This window comes from Carassius carassius, chromosome 25 (genome assembly GCF_963082965.1).
Source record: "Carassius carassius chromosome 25, fCarCar2.1, whole genome shotgun sequence".
In the NCBI taxonomy this organism is placed as follows: domain Eukaryota; kingdom Metazoa; phylum Chordata; class Actinopteri; order Cypriniformes; family Cyprinidae; genus Carassius; species Carassius carassius.
In genome coordinates, this window is record NC_081779.1 from 2,826,855 (window position 1) to 2,847,092 (window position 20,238).

A 20,238-nucleotide genomic window follows, 5' to 3' on the forward strand; every position below is an offset into this window, starting at 1 on the left:
CTGAAGAAAGACCCTTAAGCCGTAGAGCTCTGCGGAACTGAGTCCAAATCCTCAGAGAGTGTTTAACAATTGGATTCTTAATTGCGATACTATGAGTAGGAGGGATAGAAGAACAGAGCAAAGATGTCAACGTGACTGGAGAACAGCAAACAGCCTCTATTTGCACCCAAAGAGGTTTACACAGTTGCAAATCATGCCGGCACCAGTACAGTAAGCTTCTAAAGTTGGCTGCCCAGTAATACGTTTGGAAGTTAGGCAAAGCCAAACCTTCCACCTCTTTAGGCTTAACAAGATGTTTTAGACTTGTTCACCTTGGCTTGTTATCCCAAATAAATGAAGAGATAGTCTTTTCAAGACATAAGAAAAATGACTTAGGAATAAATATGGGCAAACATTGAAATAGATATAAAAACTTGGGAAGAATGTTACTTTTAACTGCATTTACCCTTCCTATCAGTGAGAGAGGAAGGGGTTACCATGATAAAAACATAGATTTTGTGAGATCAAATAACGGACTGAAATTGGTTTTAAACAAGTCAGTGTGTTTACGAGTCACCTGGACACCCAAGTATTTAAATTGATTATTAACAACTCTGAATTGGAAATTTGAATATGAAACACTTAATGCAGCAGAATTTACTGGGAATAATTCGCTCTTGGAAAAATTCAATTTATAACCTGAAAAAGTACTAAATGAGTCCAATATTAAAAGAACTCGAGGAATTGAGACTAGGGGATTGGATAAAAATAAAATAAGATCATCAGCATATAAAGAAATCCCTCAAGTTTTTAAAAAAATATTTGCAGTTCAAACCATCAACCGAACTACAATTACTAATTTAATGAATCTTTTATATTTGCTTTGCATTGCCTCTTTGGATCTGGGTTTTCCTGATTGCATTATTCACAGAAAGAGTTTTCCCAGGTTCATAGATCTGGATATCTTGTTAAGCCAATAAGAAATTATGAATTGGCTGATGAGTAGAAGTCAGGCAGAGTTTCATATAGGTAATTAAAGTTTGCACTGGGGCAAAGACAAGAGTCAAAAATGAAGGATTCACTGGAAACTTAGAAATGAGACTCTCAGCGAAAAGAAAATAAAAGGCGAGAAAAAAGACTAGATGAGTGTGGAGACCAAGTGGATGTTCAAATTTAGAAGACTAGAAAAAAGAAGACTAGACTTCATCATGCTGCTGGACTAAACTAGTCTGATGATTTGTGTGTGTAATCTTGTTTAAACTCTGCTGGTTGACCAACCCTCTTAAATGTTTGATCAGTGACATTGTCTATAGTTCAGGGTGTAACCATGTTCTTCTTTTACATTAATTAACAATATTTTTTATTAGTCAGATGATTCATTTGTTTCAACCTTTTCATGTTAAAATTCAGTCCTATTTTTTATAATCGGCAGAAATTATTCATGTCAACATATGGGAAATTTCTTAGCAATCACAAATAAACCAATCAATCATAATCATTTTGATCACAATGAATGCCTTACTGAATATTTGCTTAACTGGACACTTTTCTATTCTTTTTTAAAGTCAATTTCGATGGCAGAGACCAGACTCACAGGAGCAAAGCTTTGTGTCCATGGAGAGTGAAGCATCTATGGGAGAGTCAGTAATATTTAATGGGAAAAGCAAATCAAATCCGAGGTACAACATTTCTAGATTTAGCCTAGATACCATAGAAAGATTGATTACTTTTTTAACTTGTCCAAAATGTTGAATATATGATAACATCTATGCCTCTGCTACATAAATATCACTGTATCCACACCATCCAGAGGAATCAATGATATCATTAGATTAGCAGGTGTTACTTTACATTACTGTTAATTTTACCTCTTTAATTTATGCTGTAATCTTTTTATTATTATTTTTTTAATCTTTCAGTTGTGACTCTAAACTGATCCAAAGCACATTTAAATCAAATCTTATGAAGACATTTCAGTGTCTGTATGAAGGAAAAGACAAGCAGCGAAACCCAACACTCCTGAATGAGACCTACACAGAGCTCTACATCACAGAGAGTGAGAGTGGAGAGATCAATAATGAGCATGAGGTGAGACAGATTGAGACACAGTACAGGAGAGCAGCAACAGAGGACACACCAATCAAATGCAGTGACATCTTTATACCTTCACCTGGACAAGACAAAGCCATCAGAACTGTGCTGACAAAGGGAGTCGCTGGCATTGGAAAAACAGTCTCTGTGCAGAAGTACATTGTGGACTGGGCTGAAGGGAAAGAGAATCAGGACGTCCAGCTCATATTTCCACTTCCTTTCAGAGAGCTCAACTTGATGAAGGACAAAACACTCAGTCTTTTAGATCTTCTTCATGACTTTTTCCCTGAAACAAAAGAAATTCAAATATCTAGTAGTGAATATAAAGTGTTGTTCATCTTCGATGGTCTGGATGAGTGTCGTCTGTCTCTGGACTTTCAGAGTAATATGAGGTTGTGTGATGTGAGTGAATCAGTCTCAGTGAACGTGCTGCTGATGAACCTCATTCTGGGGAATCTGCTTCCCTCTGCTCTCATCTGGATCACCTCCAGACCAGCAGCAGCTGATCTCGTCCCCTCTGAGTGTGTCCATCGAGTGACCGAGGTACGAGGCTTCAACGACCCACAGAAGGAGGAATACTTCAGGAAGAGAATCAGTGATCGGAGTCTGGCCGACAGGATCATCTCACACCTGAAGTCATCAAGGAGCCTCCACATCATGTGCCACATCCCAGTGTTCTGCTGGATCTCAGCCACTGTTCTGGAGAAGATGTTGAGTCCAGCAGAGAGTGGAGAGATTCCCAAGACTCTCACTCAAATGTACACACACTTCCTGATCATTCAGACCAATATCAGACATAAGAAGGACTATGTGAAGAACGTGAAAGATGAAGACATGATCCTCAAACTGGGCAAAGTGGCTTTTGAGCAGCTTGTGAAAGGCAACCTGATCTTCTATGAGCAAGACCTGAGAGAATGTGACATTGATGAGACAGAAGCATCAGTGTACTCAGGATTGTGCACTCAGATCTTCAGAGAAGAGTCAGGCTTGTTTAAGGGGAAAGTCTTCTGCTTTGTTCATCAGAGCATCCAGGAACATCTAGCTGCCCTATATGCACACCTCTCCTTCACACATGACAACATCTGTGTGTTTGACCAAACCAAAGAAAAGTTCTCTAAAGCTGTAAACTGGTTTAAATATAATTCAGTATATGAGCTGCATCAGAGAGCTGTGGATGAGGCTTTACAGAGTAAGAATGGACATCTGGATCTTTTCCTGCGTTTTCTTCTGGGTCTGTCACTGGAGTCCAATCAGACTCTCTTACGAGAACTACTGACACAGACAGGAAGCTGCTCCTACAACAAAGAGGAAACAGTTCAGTACATCAAGCAAAAGATCAGGAAGAATCAATCTCCAGAGAGATCCATCAATCTGTTCCACTGTCTGAATGAACTGGGTGAAAATTCACTGATGCAGGAGATCCAACATTATCTGAAATGTGGAAAAATAGGAGAAACCAAACTCTCCTCTTCACAGTGGTCAGCTCTGGTTTATGTGTTGCTGACATCAGAGCAGGAGATGGATGTTTTTGATCTAAAATTGTTTATTGGAACTCAAAATACAGCAGACAAAGTTCTTCAGAAGCTGCTGCCTGTGGTTAAAGTATCCAGATCAGTTCAGTAAGTCACAATCACTACACTAATTAAACATGATTACATCAGGGACGTGCAGAGAGTTCATTGGGGGTAGGGGCTCAAAAGTAAAAAGGAGCATTTACTGTATATACAGAGTAATTCCAGTTTAACAATTACTATACTAAAATTACAGATAATAATAATTATAAAAATAAAGTAATTCACGTTTTCGAACTTGAACTGCTTACACTTTACATAATAGGCCGGTTGGTGGCACTTGGGCTTAATTTAACCAATAATGTTAGTTTCATAAAATGGTAAACATTATATCAATAAGCAGTATGTAAACACTACTTACAATTAATGCTTTATCAATTTCTGTAGATCTCACGAAAGGACACTTTAGATTGAAGGGCCAGGGGCTATTTGTCAGTTGTTTTGTTTTCTGTTGATACTCGTTTTCCTTGTTCCCAGCTCGTGGTTTCCTGTTCTCTTGTGTTCCTGTGTTTTGTTAGTTATTTAATTTGTTAATAAACTCAGCTTGCATGTGGATCCGACTCATCACAACTTTGCTCAGCTCCTACCATTACAACAGTATAATCGAAAGATTTACATAAAAATATACCCACTTTTAATTTAAGTGAGCTCAAAACAATCTTCACAAACTATAAATTGTATATAAATTAATCTTTATTAAAGCTACAAATTTTTGTATGAACTATCCCTTTAAGACTGTACATAGGAGGTTGATGCATTAAACTGAAAAAAATGGGGTGGGGTTTGGGGTTTGGGGTGGTGTTGGCGCAGTGGATAAGACACATGCCTTTGGTGCGAGAGACCCGGGTTTGAATCCACTGTGAGACACCAATGTGTCCCTGAGCAAGACACTTAACCCCTAGTTGCTCCAGAGGCGTGTGACCTCTGACATATATAGCAATTGTAAGTCACTTTGGATAAAAGCGTCAGCTAAATGAATAAATACAAAAAAATAATAATAATCGCCCAATTAATATGTTCATTTTGACAGCCCTACATAATAATTATATAATTATTAAATATGTAATTCAAATGTATTTTGTTTTATTGACCACAATTTTAATAAAGATAAATGTTGAGAGAGCGGCACTTTTGGTTACATTTGGAAAAAGAGCAGCTTGTGCCCCCAAAGACATTTTAGCTTGGTGATAGGCTGCTATAACAACTTAGCAGTGCTATCAACCATATATTGTGTGTGCGTGCGTGCAAGGCATTTGTCCGATCACTGAATTTTTCCAATTTTTCTTATAACAGTGGAAACAACTTAAAATACTTTTGGGTGTACAGATAATAGTTAGACATCTTTTAAAACCATAAAGGGTTTACTTCTATATACACAATAAAAACAAAATGTTGTCCTTTTGTTAATCATGTGTAAATATTTGAACTAGGGATTAATCACAACCAAAATAAAAGTTTATGTAATATTTGTGTTTGTACTGTATGTGAAAAAAAATACACATACACACATTTAACAAATATATGTAATATGTATTTATATAAATCATACATAAATGAACATATAACTATATATATATATATATATATATATATATATATATATATATATATATATATATATAATTGGGCGGGGCAGAGGGGCTGCTTCTGCAAATATTTGAGTGGCTCCTCCCCTAACAGATGTAATCTCACTCCAAACTTTTTAGAAGACTTGAGAGCCCTGCATAGTTTAATCTATAACTGTAGCTAGTATCAGTTCACCATGCATCTTCACTCTTTACAGGTTAAGTAAGTGTGGCATCACAGATGAAGGCTGTGCTGCTCTGACTTCAGCTCTGAGATCAAACCTTGAACACCTGAGAGAACTACATCTATCATTGAATGAACTAGGAGACTCAGGAGTGAATCTGCTCTCTGATCTACTGAAGGATCCTCAATGTAAACTGGAAACACTGTGGTAAGATTGTATAAATGTGTCAACATTCTCCTCTGTTTTCTTCATATGATCAAAATAAACCAAAACTGCTAAAATAAATCACCCTGTTTGGGTAACATTTTACTCATTCGTAAATAGTTCATGCCTTCACTAATCATTAGTTTATGTCGAAGTAAGTATTCATTTATTTATTAAATTTATATATAAATTAATTTAAAAGCATTCTGTCTTTTCCATGTAATTTGTATTTAACACGTGTTATTGCAGTTTGTTCTTTAATTACAATTAAATCTAAATTTAGATTCAAGTGCCATTTTAAATACTGTTATTTTTTAAATAATTTATTCTGACTCTTTTATTCTTCTCTTTTATTATTCTTTTTAATTCTATGCTTTAAATTTAGCTTGTTCATTTGGATTTCAATCTTATATTGCATTGGCTGTTAACATGGATCTCACGGTCACAAACTCAACAGTCTGATCTTAAGTTAGAGATTATGTCTAATACTATTTAATAGGCTGCCCATGCTAAAAAGCTACAATGAGGTGGTAACGTGCTGTTTTGCAGAGTCAATATGCAGGAAACCTTCTTTTCTGTCCTTCCTTCACACCTGTTCCTTCTACCCCGTATCCTTCCCTTTACTGATCCTTCCTTTAATTCAGTTCACTCAAAGTGCAATGTTTTGCGTGAACCCAAAGTGATTTTCACTATCATATTGAAGGGAATTTCAGTGCGACTGGTACAATGGTCTCATCCCATCAGAGAGTTTAGGAATACCTTTACTCTTTCTCAGGGCCTTTCATACTAAATTTTCTCCTTTTTCACCAATTGGCTGTGAACTTGCCAGGTCTAAGATCTTATTTAATGCAAATGTCTACTCAAAAAATGTTGTAAGAAATTTATCCTGAAATGAGTGGCTCTTGTAGATATTGTTAAATCCATTTTACTGCAAATCTGTGTCCAGGGTTAATATCAAATAGTGATTAAACTGACTGAAATTGGGCATTACACTGTGCAACACACACCTTCCAGCCAATCAGAGCTGAATATTCAGACAGACCATGGCCTAAGCCTAACCACCGACTCTGCAATAGATAAAGTCTCTCTTTCTGATTGTCTAGTTCCTTCTTTTTGATCTGTAACGGTCAGAGTAAAAAGTATAATTGTTCTCTACAGGTTGAATCATTGTGGAATTACAAATGAAGGTTGTGCTGCTCTAACTTTAGCTCTGAGATCAAACCCCTCACACCTGAGAAAACTGGATCTGACTGGAAATATACTAGGAGATTCGGGAATGAAGCTGAAGGATCTACTGAAGGATCCTGATTGTAAACTGGAGACACTGTGGTAAGTTATCTCTCTGAGAATCGCACACACAGTGGCACTAAGAAATATATATTTTTAAATAGCTTATATAATCAAAAGGTTAAATAATTATAGCAGTTATGAAAGGAATGTAGCGTCCAAAATGCTGAAAGAAGCATATCAATAATTCTATGTGTCTAAAATTTAACTAGCAATATATGCTTCATGTTTATTGAACTGTTGTATAAAACCAGCATTACATCAGCAAATCGTGTTGACATTCGGGAAAATCAACACTCTTGTTCATGATTTTGCTTGACTATGTCATGAAAAAAATATAAAACATTAACTTATATCAAGAGGCGGTATTAACATTTAACCTGTTAACCAGCAACCCCCATTATGGGACTCACAGCTGAAAATGCTCTACCTAAATTAAAACTACAATAGTTCCTGAATTCAGTGTGCTACACACACAATTTTGGTGTGTTTGGAAAGAAGACCATTTGGGCTTTACTATCCATCATCCACAATTGATAGTGTTCAAAAAGATAAAAGATAAGTCATAGACTCTGTAGTGCTTTGAAAAAAATTGAACCACTGAATTCTTTATTTATTTCATATAGAAATACATGAAATCAGTCCTAGAGCAATCCAGATAAGGTAATAGGTTGAAAGTCACGTCTCATGAGTTTCTATTTCAAATGATACCATGAAAAATTTGACTCCTGCAACGATTTTTCTGACACTATGTCTAGTCTGCAAACAAAGATTGAGAGTTCAGTGCGCCAGCATCCAGGTTTGGGTCACCAGGTTAAGTGGCATGGCATCTTACACACTGAAGCCACTGGCAATTGCTGCTGTGTTTTGTTATCTGATTTTCAGTGGCATTGTGCACAGTGGCATTTTCTACTGAAATTTGTGACATGTGCACAGAAAACAGCAGAACATGACTTAGAATGTTGTGGTGTTGGTGACTGACATATGACCCATGACATCAAGAATCTGATGCTAATTGGAGGCAACAGATTTGTATATTATTTTTAATATACAAATAATAATCAATATTCATAAAATTCACTGATTCATATCTTACACAATTCCTATTGGTATGTGCTTTTTCATTATGTTTTCATGTCATATACAGATGTTTTGTAAATTTTGTGGTACTGACATAAAGAAATTTAAATATTCTGTCTTTTCTATGATATTAAACCCCTCAAGCAGCATAGAAGTGGGTCTGAAACTTAGACTGGATCTGTTAGTGGTGTTGTGGATTAAGTCTCTCTTTCTGATCATGAAGTTTCTGCTTAACTGAGCTGTAGATCCTGAACTGAGAGACTGAAGAGTGTCATTGTTCTTTGCAGGTTGTGTAATTGTGAAGTCACAGATGAAGGTTGTGCTGCTCTGGCTTCAGCTCTGAGATCAAACCCCTCACACCTGAGAGAACTGAATCTGTCATGGAATAAACTAGGAGACTCAGGAGTGAAGCTGCTCTCTGATCGACTTAAGGATCCTCAATGTAAACTGGAAACACTGTGGTAAGATTGCATTAATCTTTTAGCATCCTCCTCCATTTTGCTCTTATAGTCAGTATGAACAAAACCCATTTGGGTGCATGTCTCTTAAAATGGTAATGAGCACTGCTCACATTGCTCCTCTCTTCCTTGTAAGAGGAAATGTGATTTCCAAATCTTACAAAAAAATGAATTGTCAGTCATACTTCTTCTGGAGGTGCAGCTGGATCACGAAAAGTGGGAATTGATCCATCCTTGAGTTTGAAAATTTTGCTAAGAAAATTGTCCCTCATTCAGAAAGCAGTCTGGAGTAAGATGGTTTGAGCAGACATAAACAAATTTAGGTTTATTCAGTGGTGCATTAGAGAAATGTAAGACTCTTCTGAGAATGGAGAGACAGAATGGAGAGAAACCAGGCTCAGTCGGTGTTATGGGAAGTGTTCCCATTTCCGGTTTAACTAATTAATGCAGCCTTAAAATCCTTTAACAGATTTGGATAATAGAAGCATATTAGTGTGTTATGTGTAAGCCAGGTTAAAAAGATGGGTGTTTAATCTAGATTTAAACTGCAAGAGTGTGTCTGCCTCCCAAACAATGTTAGCTAAGTTATTCCAGAGTTTAGGCGCTAAATAGGAAAAGGATCTGCCACCCGCAGTTGATTTTGATATTCTAGGTATTATCAAACTGCAAAAAGTTTTGAGAACGCAGCGGACATGGAGGATTATAATGTAACAAGAGCTTGTTCAAATACTGAGGTGCTAAACCATTCAGGGCTTTATAAGTAATAAGCAAGATTTTCAAATCTATATGATGTTTGATAGGGAGCCAGTGCAGTGTTGACAGGACCGGGCTAATATGGTCATACTTCCTGGTTCTTGTAAGAACTCTAGCTGCTGCATTTTGAACTAGCTGGAGTTTGTTTACTAAGTGTGCAGAACAACCACCCAATAAAGCATTACAATAATCTAACCTTGAGGTCATAAACGCATGGATTAAAATTTCAGCATTTGACATTGAGAGCATAGGCCGTAATTTAGATATATTTTTGAGATGGAAGAAGGCAGTTTTACAAATGTTAGAAACGTGGCTTTCTAAGGAAAGATAGCTATCAAATAGCACACCTAGGTTCCTAACTGATGACAGCCACGGAGAAATATAGAGCTGAGTATCATCAGCATAACAGTGAAAGCTAACACCGTTAGCTTTCTAACAACAGCTTTCAATTAACAACAGCCTGACTAAGTGAGATGTTGAAAATTCCTGTGAAGACATCAGTGAGTTCCACTGATCAGTCTCTCAGTACATGCCCAGGAATGTTGTCAGGATCCGGAGCTTTGCATGTATTAATACTGCTGAAGAATCTCCTCACACTGTCTGGGGTCAGCATCATCACCTGGTCACTGTGCTGTGGTGCTGTTTTGTTCCTCAAAGTTAGTGAAGAAGGCATTCAGCTCATTCAGCAGGGAGATGGGGCTGTCACAGGTCTGCGGTAGGGGCTTGTAGTCCATAATGGTCTGTATCCTCTGCCACAAGCTCAGAGTGTCTCTGCTGTTGCTGAAACGATTGGCTATCTTCATGGAGTACTGTCTCTTAGCCTCTCCGATGCTGCGGGATAAGTTGGCCTTAGCTGTCCTCAGACCCACCTCATCTCCAGCTCTGAAGGCATCGTTACTTGTCTTCATAAGTCTGTAGACCTTCCCTGTCATCCACGGCATCTAGTTGGCCTGGACAATGATGGTCTTTTTGACTGTTACATCATCAATACACTTGTTGATGTAGTCAGAGACAGTCTCTGAGTACTCTTGGAGGTCAGTGGTGTTATTGAATGTGGCAGCCTGCTTAAACATATTACAGTCAGTGGTGTCAAAACAGTCTTGAATAGCCTCTGATGGCCCTTCTGGTCACACTTAAGTTTTTGAACTGGTTTGGGGACTCTAACGTCCTTGTCCTCTGATGCTGGTGGCTTATGCTCTGCCTAATCGGACTGAAAAAACCCATTGCGCTATATATTACAGAATAAAAGATGGCGAGGAGGGGCCCAAACTTGCATAAATTTTAGAAGTTTGAGAGGGGAATAAGGGGAAAATGAATTTTAGTAGAGCTAATCAGAATTTAATTTGGCTGAAGCCCCCCTAAAGAGGGCCTAGCAACGCCCCTGGTAATGATCTTTGAGCCACTACTTTATCACTCTTGCTTTGTGACATGGTGCTCCATCATGCTTGAAAATGCACACTTCATCACCAAATTGCTCGTGGATCAATGGAAGAAGTCTCTTTCACTCAGGACGTTTTGATATCATTCTTTATTTGATATCATTCTATATTTATTAAGTGTTTTTGGCAAGAATAATGAGATAACCCACTCCCTTGGTTGAAAAGCAACCCCACACATTGATGGTCTCAGGATGCTTCACTGTTGGCACAACACAGGACTCATGGTAACGTTCAGCTTTTATTCTCTGAACAATCCATTTTCCAGATGTACCAAACAGTCGGTAGGGAGCTTCATCAGAGAAAATAACTTCGCACCAGTCTTCAGACGTCCAATCCTTGTACTTCCTGCAGAATTTTTATTCTGTCTGTTATGTTCTTCTTGGGGAGAAGTGGTTTTCTGCAGCCCTTCTTGACACCAAGCTGTTGTCCAAAGGTCTTCGCCTTACTGTGCATGCAGATGCTCTCACACCAACCTGCTGCCATTCCTGAGCATGCTCTGCACTGATGGGGTGACAAGAATCCAAAGCTGAATCCTCTGGTCCTGGAGCATTCTGGACATTCTGGGACGTCCTGAAGACTTCTTCACTGCAGTCGAACCTCTCTCCTTGAAGTTCTTGATGATTCAGTAAATTGTTCTTTCATGTACAGTATTCTTTGTACCAATTTCCTTGCATGCGAGACCATTTTGATGCAGCGCGATGATGGCTGCATGCAGGGCCGGATTAAGAATTCCAAGGCCCCTGGGCACAATGTCTTGTAGGGCCCCCCCCCACCAACCGCCATTCCCCCCCCCCACCCCCCACCCCCCACCCCAATCAAGCTTTTACATTTTTGGTTACTATTTGCTGGTAAAATCTCTACTGAGCAACTAGCTGGCATTTGCAATCACATAGAGCCTCACCTTTACCAATCCAGTTCTATGAATCAAAATAACTTTCATAATTCACAAACAAACACATAACACACCTATTAATGTCTCCTTCCTGTCGGTCTCTTTTCTCCTCTCCTGTCCTCTTTTCCTCTGTTCTCCAGACCAGGGGCTGCCACTCTTTGTCTCTCTCCCCCTTTTCCTGTGATGAAAAAGTGAAATGGTAGAAGACACATTACAAGATGATTTAAACTGTATTCTGGTATAATATTGGTTGCTTTTGAATTACAATTTCTGGAGTCATGACCTGTCCAAAAATTGACAAAACTGTTTCACATAAGCTGTTATAAGCTGTTGCATAAACACACACACACACAAACACTCAAACACACACCACACACACACAAACACTCAAACACACACACTCAAACACACAAACACACAGTATACCTCCTCCTCCTCTCCTCAGGGGCTGTCTGTCTATCTGTCTTTCTCCTCAGGTGCTGTCTGTGTGTGTGTCTGTCTTTCTCCTCCTCTCCTCAGGGGCTCTCTGTCTATCTGTCTTTCTCCTCAGGTGCTGTGTGTGTGTCTGTCTTTCTCCTCAGGGGCTGTCTGTGTGTCTGTCTTTCTCCTTCTCTCCTCTCTCCATCTGCCCTTAAAAATACTTCTTCCTGGCTTTCCTGTTAGCAAACTCAGTTACAATATCATCAAAATCCAAGTCCATGACCAGCTGAGATTCAATGGCCATCAGTGAAAGTGCACTGAGGCGATTTTGTGTTTGTGTTGTTCTGAGTTCATTTTTAATTCTTGCCATTTGTGAAAAAGATCTTTCTCCTTCAGAGTTTGTAACCGGCAGTGTCAAAAAAATATGTAGGGCTACAAACAAATTGGGGAAAGTTGATTGCAGACCATGTTTCAAGAGCACCTGCAGCAGTTTTTGAGGAGACTTATCCTGCTCGCTCTCTATAAAGAATCTGAACTGGATAATTTCATCTGCAAGGTTCTGATCTAAATCCGAAGGATATGAAGCGCTGAGTGCATCCGCTTGTTTACGAACAGTGGGCAAATCTTCTGATTCCATGTTCAGTAGAATCCCAAAGATGTCATTAACGTTCCGGTATGCATCCAGTCTATGGTCTAAACAGCTGATTAGCTTATCAATAATGACATTGAATGTTTCTACCTGGTATCGCTCCTGGCCTTTCAGAGTTACTTGATGCTCTGTGCATTCATCTGAAAATGCTTTGCGCTTTTTGACCCTCTGCAGTTCATCTTTATATGACTGACACACACTGGGAATGTTCTTTGCAGAGGTTTCAAAATGGTCAAATTGTTCTCTAAGGGATTCAACCCATGATCTCAAAGACCTGAACAGATTAATTGCAGTCATCAGATCAATGTCGGCCTTTTGTAATGCCTCGCTTGTCACTTTAAATCTGCTTAAGAGACAGTGCCAAAACTGTGCCATAAATGACATGTCAAGAGTGCCCAGTTTTGAGAACAGTGCTGCTGCCTCGTTGCGTGTGTCACGGTTTTCTTCTGTATCAGAAGAAATGCTCTGAAGTATAGCCCTGATTTGTGCATAATTGCCACAAAGGGCTTTAGCTGCATCTGCACGGCAACTCCAACGTGTTGATGACAGTGATTTCAACGTCATATCTACCTTGATGTCTGCATTATTGAAGAATCTGTTCCATCTACGAGTGGAACCCGCACAAAATGCATATAGGGACTGCATGAGGCCGAAGAACTGACTTGCATTTTGACAACTGCCATCAATACTGTTGACACCCACCAAATTGAGAGAATGTGCTGCACAGGGTATGTAATGGATTAATGGATTTTTTTTCTTCAAGTGAGCCTGCAGCCCATTGTAACGCCCTGACATATTGCTTGCATTGTCATATGCCTGGCCTCTGCAGTTTGCAATATCTAAGCCTAAATTGTCAAGCATAGCCATTACAGTATCAGCCAGACTCTCCCCTGTGTGACTCTCAATTGGTACAAAGCCAACAAATCGTTCAATTATTTTTCCTTCGTTATTCACAAATCTAAAAATAAATGTCAGCTGGTCAGTATGTGACAGGTCAGGTGTAGAGTCCACTATTACAGAAAAATACTTTGCCTGCCTTATCTCTGCAGCTATGATATCTTTTACTTTGTTGCCCATTTGCTGAATCAATTCCTCGCATATAGTGGATGAAAGATAGGATGTGCTGCCTCTACCCTTCTGTCCATACTTATTAATGTGCTCGGCGAGGAAAGGATCAAACTGAGAGATGACTTCCAGAATGCCGAGAAAGTTACCATTATGTGGTGAGCCAAGTATTTCGTCATCGCCACGGAAAGGCAGTCCTCTTTCGCTTAAAAACTTTATGACAGCCACAACCCTCTTGAGCACCTCCCGCCAATACCGCTTCTCTCCATCTAGCTGTTGCACTAGTTTAGCATCCACAGTCCCGCTCCCGGTGACAGATGAGCGCCGAAGCAATGCTAACATGCAATTACAATGCTCTGTGCTTTTTTCATGCTCACGCACACGTTCAGGGTGTTTCCAGTCAGAAAAACCACTAACAAATTGATTTTTCTTGGTAGAAAAAAGCATACAGGCAAAACAAAAAATATTACCTGTAGATGGTGAATAGGTGATCCAGTCTCTGGAAACTTTTTCCCTATTTGGGAGTTGACAGCACAGCAGATCTTTAGTAAGGGAGTGCTTAACGTTACCACCCAGACCCCCATCACGGGTTGAGGCTAGATATGTGCTCTTTCTGTTCTGAAAAGCAGCAGGTACACGATCGATAAGAACAGCACGAGCATCCTCGTCGATTGCCCCCCACAATGCCGGGTCAGACACCTGATTAAACCACTGCTCATCATGGTCGCTTCTGCTGCTGCTACCGATAACGTTAGCGCTAGCAGGTTGTGCTGCCTTGCTAACGTTAGCCTCAGTCTCCACGACGTCCTCAGGTCCCTGGTTAGCAGCATGCTCGTCATCATCATAATAATCTCGATCTACCACACATTCTTCACCCTGATTCTCCGCCTCCTGGGCCTCAGCCTGGCTACTTTTAAAGAATGATTTGATAGATGGAAGCTGTCTTAATAAAGACGCTTCCCTCTCCTCTTTTTCTCTTTTTCGTTTGCGTTTAAAACAACCGCTTCTTTCACTCATTTTCTTGACCTACAACGTCAACGACTCATCCCACAGTCCGCGCTCAATTCAGTGCGGATTTATTTGAAGTTCGCGTGGGGGCGGGGTTGTTAAGTCAGTGCGTTCCCACAGCTGCGCTTGAATTATATTATGAATACAAATATATCAGCCTGCCTTTCAGCATGTGAAATTCTTAAGGAGGCTTAACTTTATACCATCAGTGATCAATACACACTGATATTAACTTGCTTAATAAAAAGATAAGCCAGCGTCATTAATTATGCATAGCCTATATTAAACCTTTCACGCTTAATCCAAATGTATTGTTTTACTCGGTGCTTGCTTATATGTATTGAAATGTCTGAAACCTAAAATAAACATTATGAGGTTGAAAAAACTGCATAGTTGTGTGCTGCATATAAATAATAACCATATCATATCAAAAGTGAGAAAGAAGAAGATCAAGTTCGGCCAAAGGCAGATTCGAACCCGGGTCCAACGCGTCAAAAATCTCAAGTACCAACACCCTACGGTCTACGCCACTGCACTGACTGTAGATATAATGCATTAACGTGAGTCTTTTTGCTAGAAAGACAGACACTTAGCGCAAGTTGCGCAACTATACAATACGCTCCGTAAAAAGAAAAAAAAATATATTTTCTTTAGAATTTTTTTTTTTTCCTTTTCTTGGGCCCCAAGTGCGCATGGGCCCCTGGGCACGTGCCCATAATGCCCATTGGGTAATCCGGCCCTGGCTGCATGTGTTTCTTTGGAGAAAACCATTGCTAAATTGGAAAATTGGAAGCGCTTCTTACCTCCTTTTATAGCAATCAGTCTGCTTTTATAAACTAATTAGTATGATAGTGACTTCACCTGACTAGTACTCATTCACACTTTCACATGTGCTGCTGATATAATTAGTCAGTTACTGTTAGCTGGTCATTTTGTGTCAGGATCAAAATCTGTGAAATTATTATTATTATTATAATTCTTTTTTTTGTGAAAAGTTCATTCTTTGGCCAATTAAGATTTTAGCATTTATTTAATATGCGTCTGATCACTCTACAATGTGAATGAACAACAATGTGAATGAACACCACAACAGCTGAAGCAGCAAAGGTTGCAAAACACAAAATTCATGTCACTGTCAAAGTTTTGGTCATGCCTGTATGTAAGCATTTCAAAGAAGATTGTAGGCTATAGATTTACTTAAATTCTCTTTACTACATCAGATGTTTCAGAGACTGTATCATTGCTTTCCTTTTTAAGTTATTTGTTTTGTAAAGCAGTTTATGTGTGAGCTGGTAAAACAAAAACCTTTAATGCATTACCTGCAACTTTAAATGCAGTACAGATGTTACTTAAAGGAAGATTGTATACGTTTTGTTGAAAAAAATAAATTATTGAGATATTGTTGAATTACAATTTCTGTTATTTGACTGTTGAACAGTCAGAGTAAAGGTGGGAGAACTAATGTAAATTTTGAAATGTTTAGTTATTATTATTATTATTATATTAACTAATTAATAATTTACATATCCTTACATATCCTACATATCCGTTTGTATAATGAAAAAAATTATACATTCATATTTTCCCTAATATTTTCGGTGGATATAAAAAACAGGTTGAGTGATTGTGGAGTCACAGATGAAGGTTGTGCTGCTCTGACTTCAGCTCTGAGATCATACCCCTCACACCTGAGAGAACTGAATCTGACTGGAAATAAACTAGGAGATTCAGGAGTGAAGCTGCTCTCTGATGGACTGAAGGATCCTCACTGTAAACTGGAAAAACTGTGGTAAGATTGTATGTAGTAATGTGTCAACATTTCACTTTCCTTTTATGAATAATGTTTTAAAAAATGTTAAAATATGAACAAAATTAAAACCAAAACTACTTAAAACTACTACAACTACAAAGAAGTGTCTTGTCAGATAATCAAAGAGGATGTTTAATATGTCATGAGATTCTTTTCAAAGTCTCTGACTTAATTTCACTGTCTTTACAGTACGTAGAAAAAACTGGAAGATGCTATGATTTTACGACTGCTTTATATTATACAGATATGTTGAGGATTTTAGGGTACTCAATGTCAAAATCATTTTATTTAAGATATTGAATGATTCTAAAAGCAACATGTAGAACCATGTCTGAGCCTTAGACTGGACCTGTTAATCATGTCATGGATTAAGTCGCGTTTTCATATTTTTGAAGTTGCTGCTGATCTTAGCTGTAGATTCTGAACTGAGAGACTCAAGAGTGCCATTCTTCTCTACAGGCTGAGTTATTGTGGAGTCACAGGTGAAGGTTGTGCTGCTCTGGCTTCAGCTCTGAGATCAAACCCCTCACACCTGAGAAAACTGTATCTGACTGGAAATGAATTTAGGGACTTAGATGTGAATCTGCTTTCTAGTCTGAATGACGATCCACATAATAACCTGCTTGAGTGAGTATGAGTAATTAAAATGTTTGAATTTTAATTGAAAGTTAATATAGTATCTTCTTAGATTACTTTCTAGGTAATAATTACACTTTATAAACATGCTTAATAAGAGTTTGATTCTGTTTATATTAAGAATTATGTATATAAATGTGCCTTTTCATTTAAAAACCATACAATATTTAGCTTTGATCATTGACTACATTTACATGAACCCTCATAATGCGATTATGATGAGATTTATTCATACAAGCACAATACTTCAATTAAATTCATGCAATTGAGCTCTTTATTGTAGTAACCATAATCGTACTGAAATTTGTGGCTATCCTGATTTTAATAGCAACAATCAGGCATCTAAACACCTTATACACATTACCGGTCTGTCTAAAGTGTGTTTGCTTAGATGTACATGGATATGACGTGTGTTGTGCACACAAATCCATGTTCAGAAGTTTTATCTTCACTTAGAATCTCAGAACTCTGTCAACAACTCACTGTCACCAGTCTCTGCTCCTTATCTTCATCCAGAGACTGCGTGAAGAACCCCTGTTGCAAAGGCAATGCTGTCATATTTAGATGTTCCATCACAGTGACAAATAACTGCCCAATACATCCATAGAAATGTGTTTAGCATTTGATATAAGTATATTAAAACAGTGGCCAATAACACATCTACTGTATGTGAGTTCATCATCTGTGCTGTTCATTGGGGTTTGGGAATAATGGCAGTAAAAATAACCACACTTGTTAGCGAAAAAAGAAATTCTGTATTTTGAATTTCAATTGTAAAAGATAAATAATTATCACTACTTTCTTGTCATAAAACAGAACCAATAATGGAAAGAGGTCATACAAAATTATGGATAAGTGTGAGGGATCCTCATGTAGAGTGGTTTGGATGCAAAAGAAAAGAGCTTTAGAAAGTATAGGGTTAGCTTATAATCTCTAACTAATAATGCCGATTGTTTGAGTTCATATAAAGTGGGTAATGCATATAATGTCACAAACATTTGACTGTGTGTTTTACTTACAGGTTTTAGTCTGACTTTTTCTGAATCAACTGATGGTGACTAAAGAGCCACTACAGACAGACATCATATTCAACAGAATCAATAGACACAAACTCATAGTGATCATCACACACGTGTGTTTGTGTAAATTTAATGGTCCAGTCCTTTATTTGAAGTAAAAAAAAAAAGATTTTTATGACAGTTGTACTGGTACCACATTTTACACAATATTGCCAGTTGTTTTTGACACTCTGTATATTTTCTGTTTAATTCTTATTACTGTAGATTTCAATCAATGTAATACAAATATTAATTGTCTTGGTACGGTATTAAAAAAACTGCACTCTGAAAGTAAAATTAACTGATTTTGTGGTTTTTATTGTCTTTGTTTTATCTTAAATAAATTGACATTACATTTCAGTTTTAATGTGTAAGAAGAATTATGCAAAAGCTCTGATACCAGTCTACCAGATCTCCAGATCAAAATATTTCATAGTCGTCTCAGATATTTACCCTCCTGCACAAAACATCCACTGATTCTGCTGAAACTCTTTTGAATCTAAAGTATCATTTAAAAATAAACTACTGTTCCCTGCAGGTCATTTCTGGATGTCTGTAATCTGATCAAGTATGGAAGTGCTGCTGTAGTATTTTGTCTATAGTGCCAGAAGTTTCTGTAGTTTGAGGCAAGCTGTTCTGTTGATCCTCTACTTAGATGCAGAATGATACGAGATAAACATTCAGATGAAGAAGGAACTCTTTATTAACTCTTTTAATTATAGATTTGAAACTATACAGTCATAAATAGTTATGGTCTACAATCCTGTGCACAATATGTGTGGTCAAAAAGACAGGAGTTTTACATTTACATAAAAAATGTGTTGTTGTGTTTTTTTTTTTTTTTTTTTGCATATGAAGAAGTTGACTAAATGATTGAAGGATTTTGTGGGCGGTGGTTGATGTGTTCTGGTTAGTTGCCAAGTCAAAAAAAAAATGTAAATTTGTTTTAAGTTTTAACCCATAATGTAAGTTCACTGATGATTATAAACTGGTAAATATATTTTTTTAATCTGTTATCATCTGTTTATTTTGATGACTTTCTCTAGTTAGACTTTGTCCAGGCTGGACTATTGCAATGCTCTCTTAGTAGGTTTTCCAGCCAGTTCTATCAAACCTCTACAACTAATCCAGAATGCGGCTGCAAGATTAATGTTTAATTAGCCGAAAAGAACGCACATCACACCTATATTCATCAATTTGCACTGGCTACCAATAGCTGCTTGCATAACATTCGAAACATTGATGTTTGCTTACCTGTAATAAATCACCAACACAATCATAATACAGACATGACATACACACATAAAATATTGTACATATATATATATATATATATATATATGTACAATATTTTATGTGTGTATGTCATGTCTGTATTATGATTGTGTTGGTGATTATTACAGGTTTAGTGTATAATAATCAGGAGCTGGAATTTAAGTGCTGAAAATGTTTGTGTTTTATTTTCTACTGGGATTTTGTACTTCCGGGTGTCAGGTCACATGGGTGCAGATCGTAGGGTGCAGATGGATATTTATTTTCTTTTACTGCCTAATATTTACCTGATTGTGTTTCCTGTTTGACGTGCGTGTGTAGGTGAAGAGGGGTGAGTAGCGGGAACGCTCACTTAATGGCATGAAAAAAAACAAATTTATTCCTAAAATGTTTTGCTAGGTCTTAAGAGGTTAAATTTAGCACTAAGGGGACAGCCTTTTGTAGTGGTTTCCGAATCCATAGAGGACTTTATCAAATGCACTCATTTAAAGAGCCAGTAAGATGAAAATTCTAAGCTTCCTATCACTGTTCATAAGTCCTGTACAACAGGTTTAAATCAATGCAAGGTTAAAAAACATTGTCATTTTGTCAAAATATCATTTTAAAATTACCTCAATTCTCAGAGATCCCCAAACGGTTCATGCGAAGCTGTTCAGAAGATTCAGTTCCCTTAAACCCCACCTTTCGGTAGCATACTGTGTTCTGATTGGTCAACTGACATAGTCAGTTTTTATTGGTTGTTCCGCATGTACGTGTTGTAAAACACTAAAACCATGGTTAATTTTCGTAAGGGAAAAACATCATATCTACACGTCT

At 37.8% G+C, this 20,238-nt stretch overlaps 2 protein-coding genes across 3 annotated transcripts in view; both read left to right on the top strand.

Moving 5' to 3' along the window:
• The first annotated feature begins 1,593 nt into the window (after positions 1 to 1,593).
• Positions 1,594 to 18,447, top strand: LOC132104837 (NACHT, LRR and PYD domains-containing protein 3-like). The gene is made up of 8 exons (XM_059510368.1): positions 1,594 to 1,658; positions 1,899 to 3,689; positions 5,425 to 5,598; positions 6,754 to 6,924; positions 8,250 to 8,423; positions 16,262 to 16,435; positions 16,916 to 17,083; positions 18,114 to 18,447. The coding sequence occupies exons 1-8, from the start codon at positions 1,594 to 1,596 to the stop codon at positions 18,118 to 18,120; spliced, it is 2,724 nt and encodes a 907-aa protein (XP_059366351.1). The 3' UTR covers positions 18,121 to 18,447.
• Positions 12,663 to 20,238, top strand: part of LOC132103913 (large ribosomal subunit protein P1) — a 241,786-nt gene continuing 234,210 nt past the window's right edge. For both annotated transcript variants that reach the window (XM_059508991.1, XM_059508990.1), the window contains exon 1: positions 12,663 to 12,672. The gene's annotated coding sequence lies outside the window, so the exon portion shown is untranslated. The remainder of the gene's footprint in view (positions 12,673 to 20,238) is intronic.

What these genes read in the sequence shown, in the direction of transcription:
- LOC132104837 (XM_059510368.1), top strand. Translation starts at nt 1,594, where the DNA reads ATGGAGAGTGAAGCATCTATGGGAGAGTCAGTAATATTTAATGGGAAA. An exon ending in AAAAGCAAATCAAATCCGAG is followed by an intron (nt 1,659 to 1,898) that starts GTACAACATTTC and finishes TTAATCTTTCAG; the next exon opens with TTGTGACTCTAAACTGATCC. An exon ending in TGTAAACTGGAAACACTGTG is followed by an intron (nt 5,599 to 6,753) that starts GTAAGATTGTAT and finishes TGTTCTCTACAG; the next exon opens with GTTGAATCATTGTGGAATTA.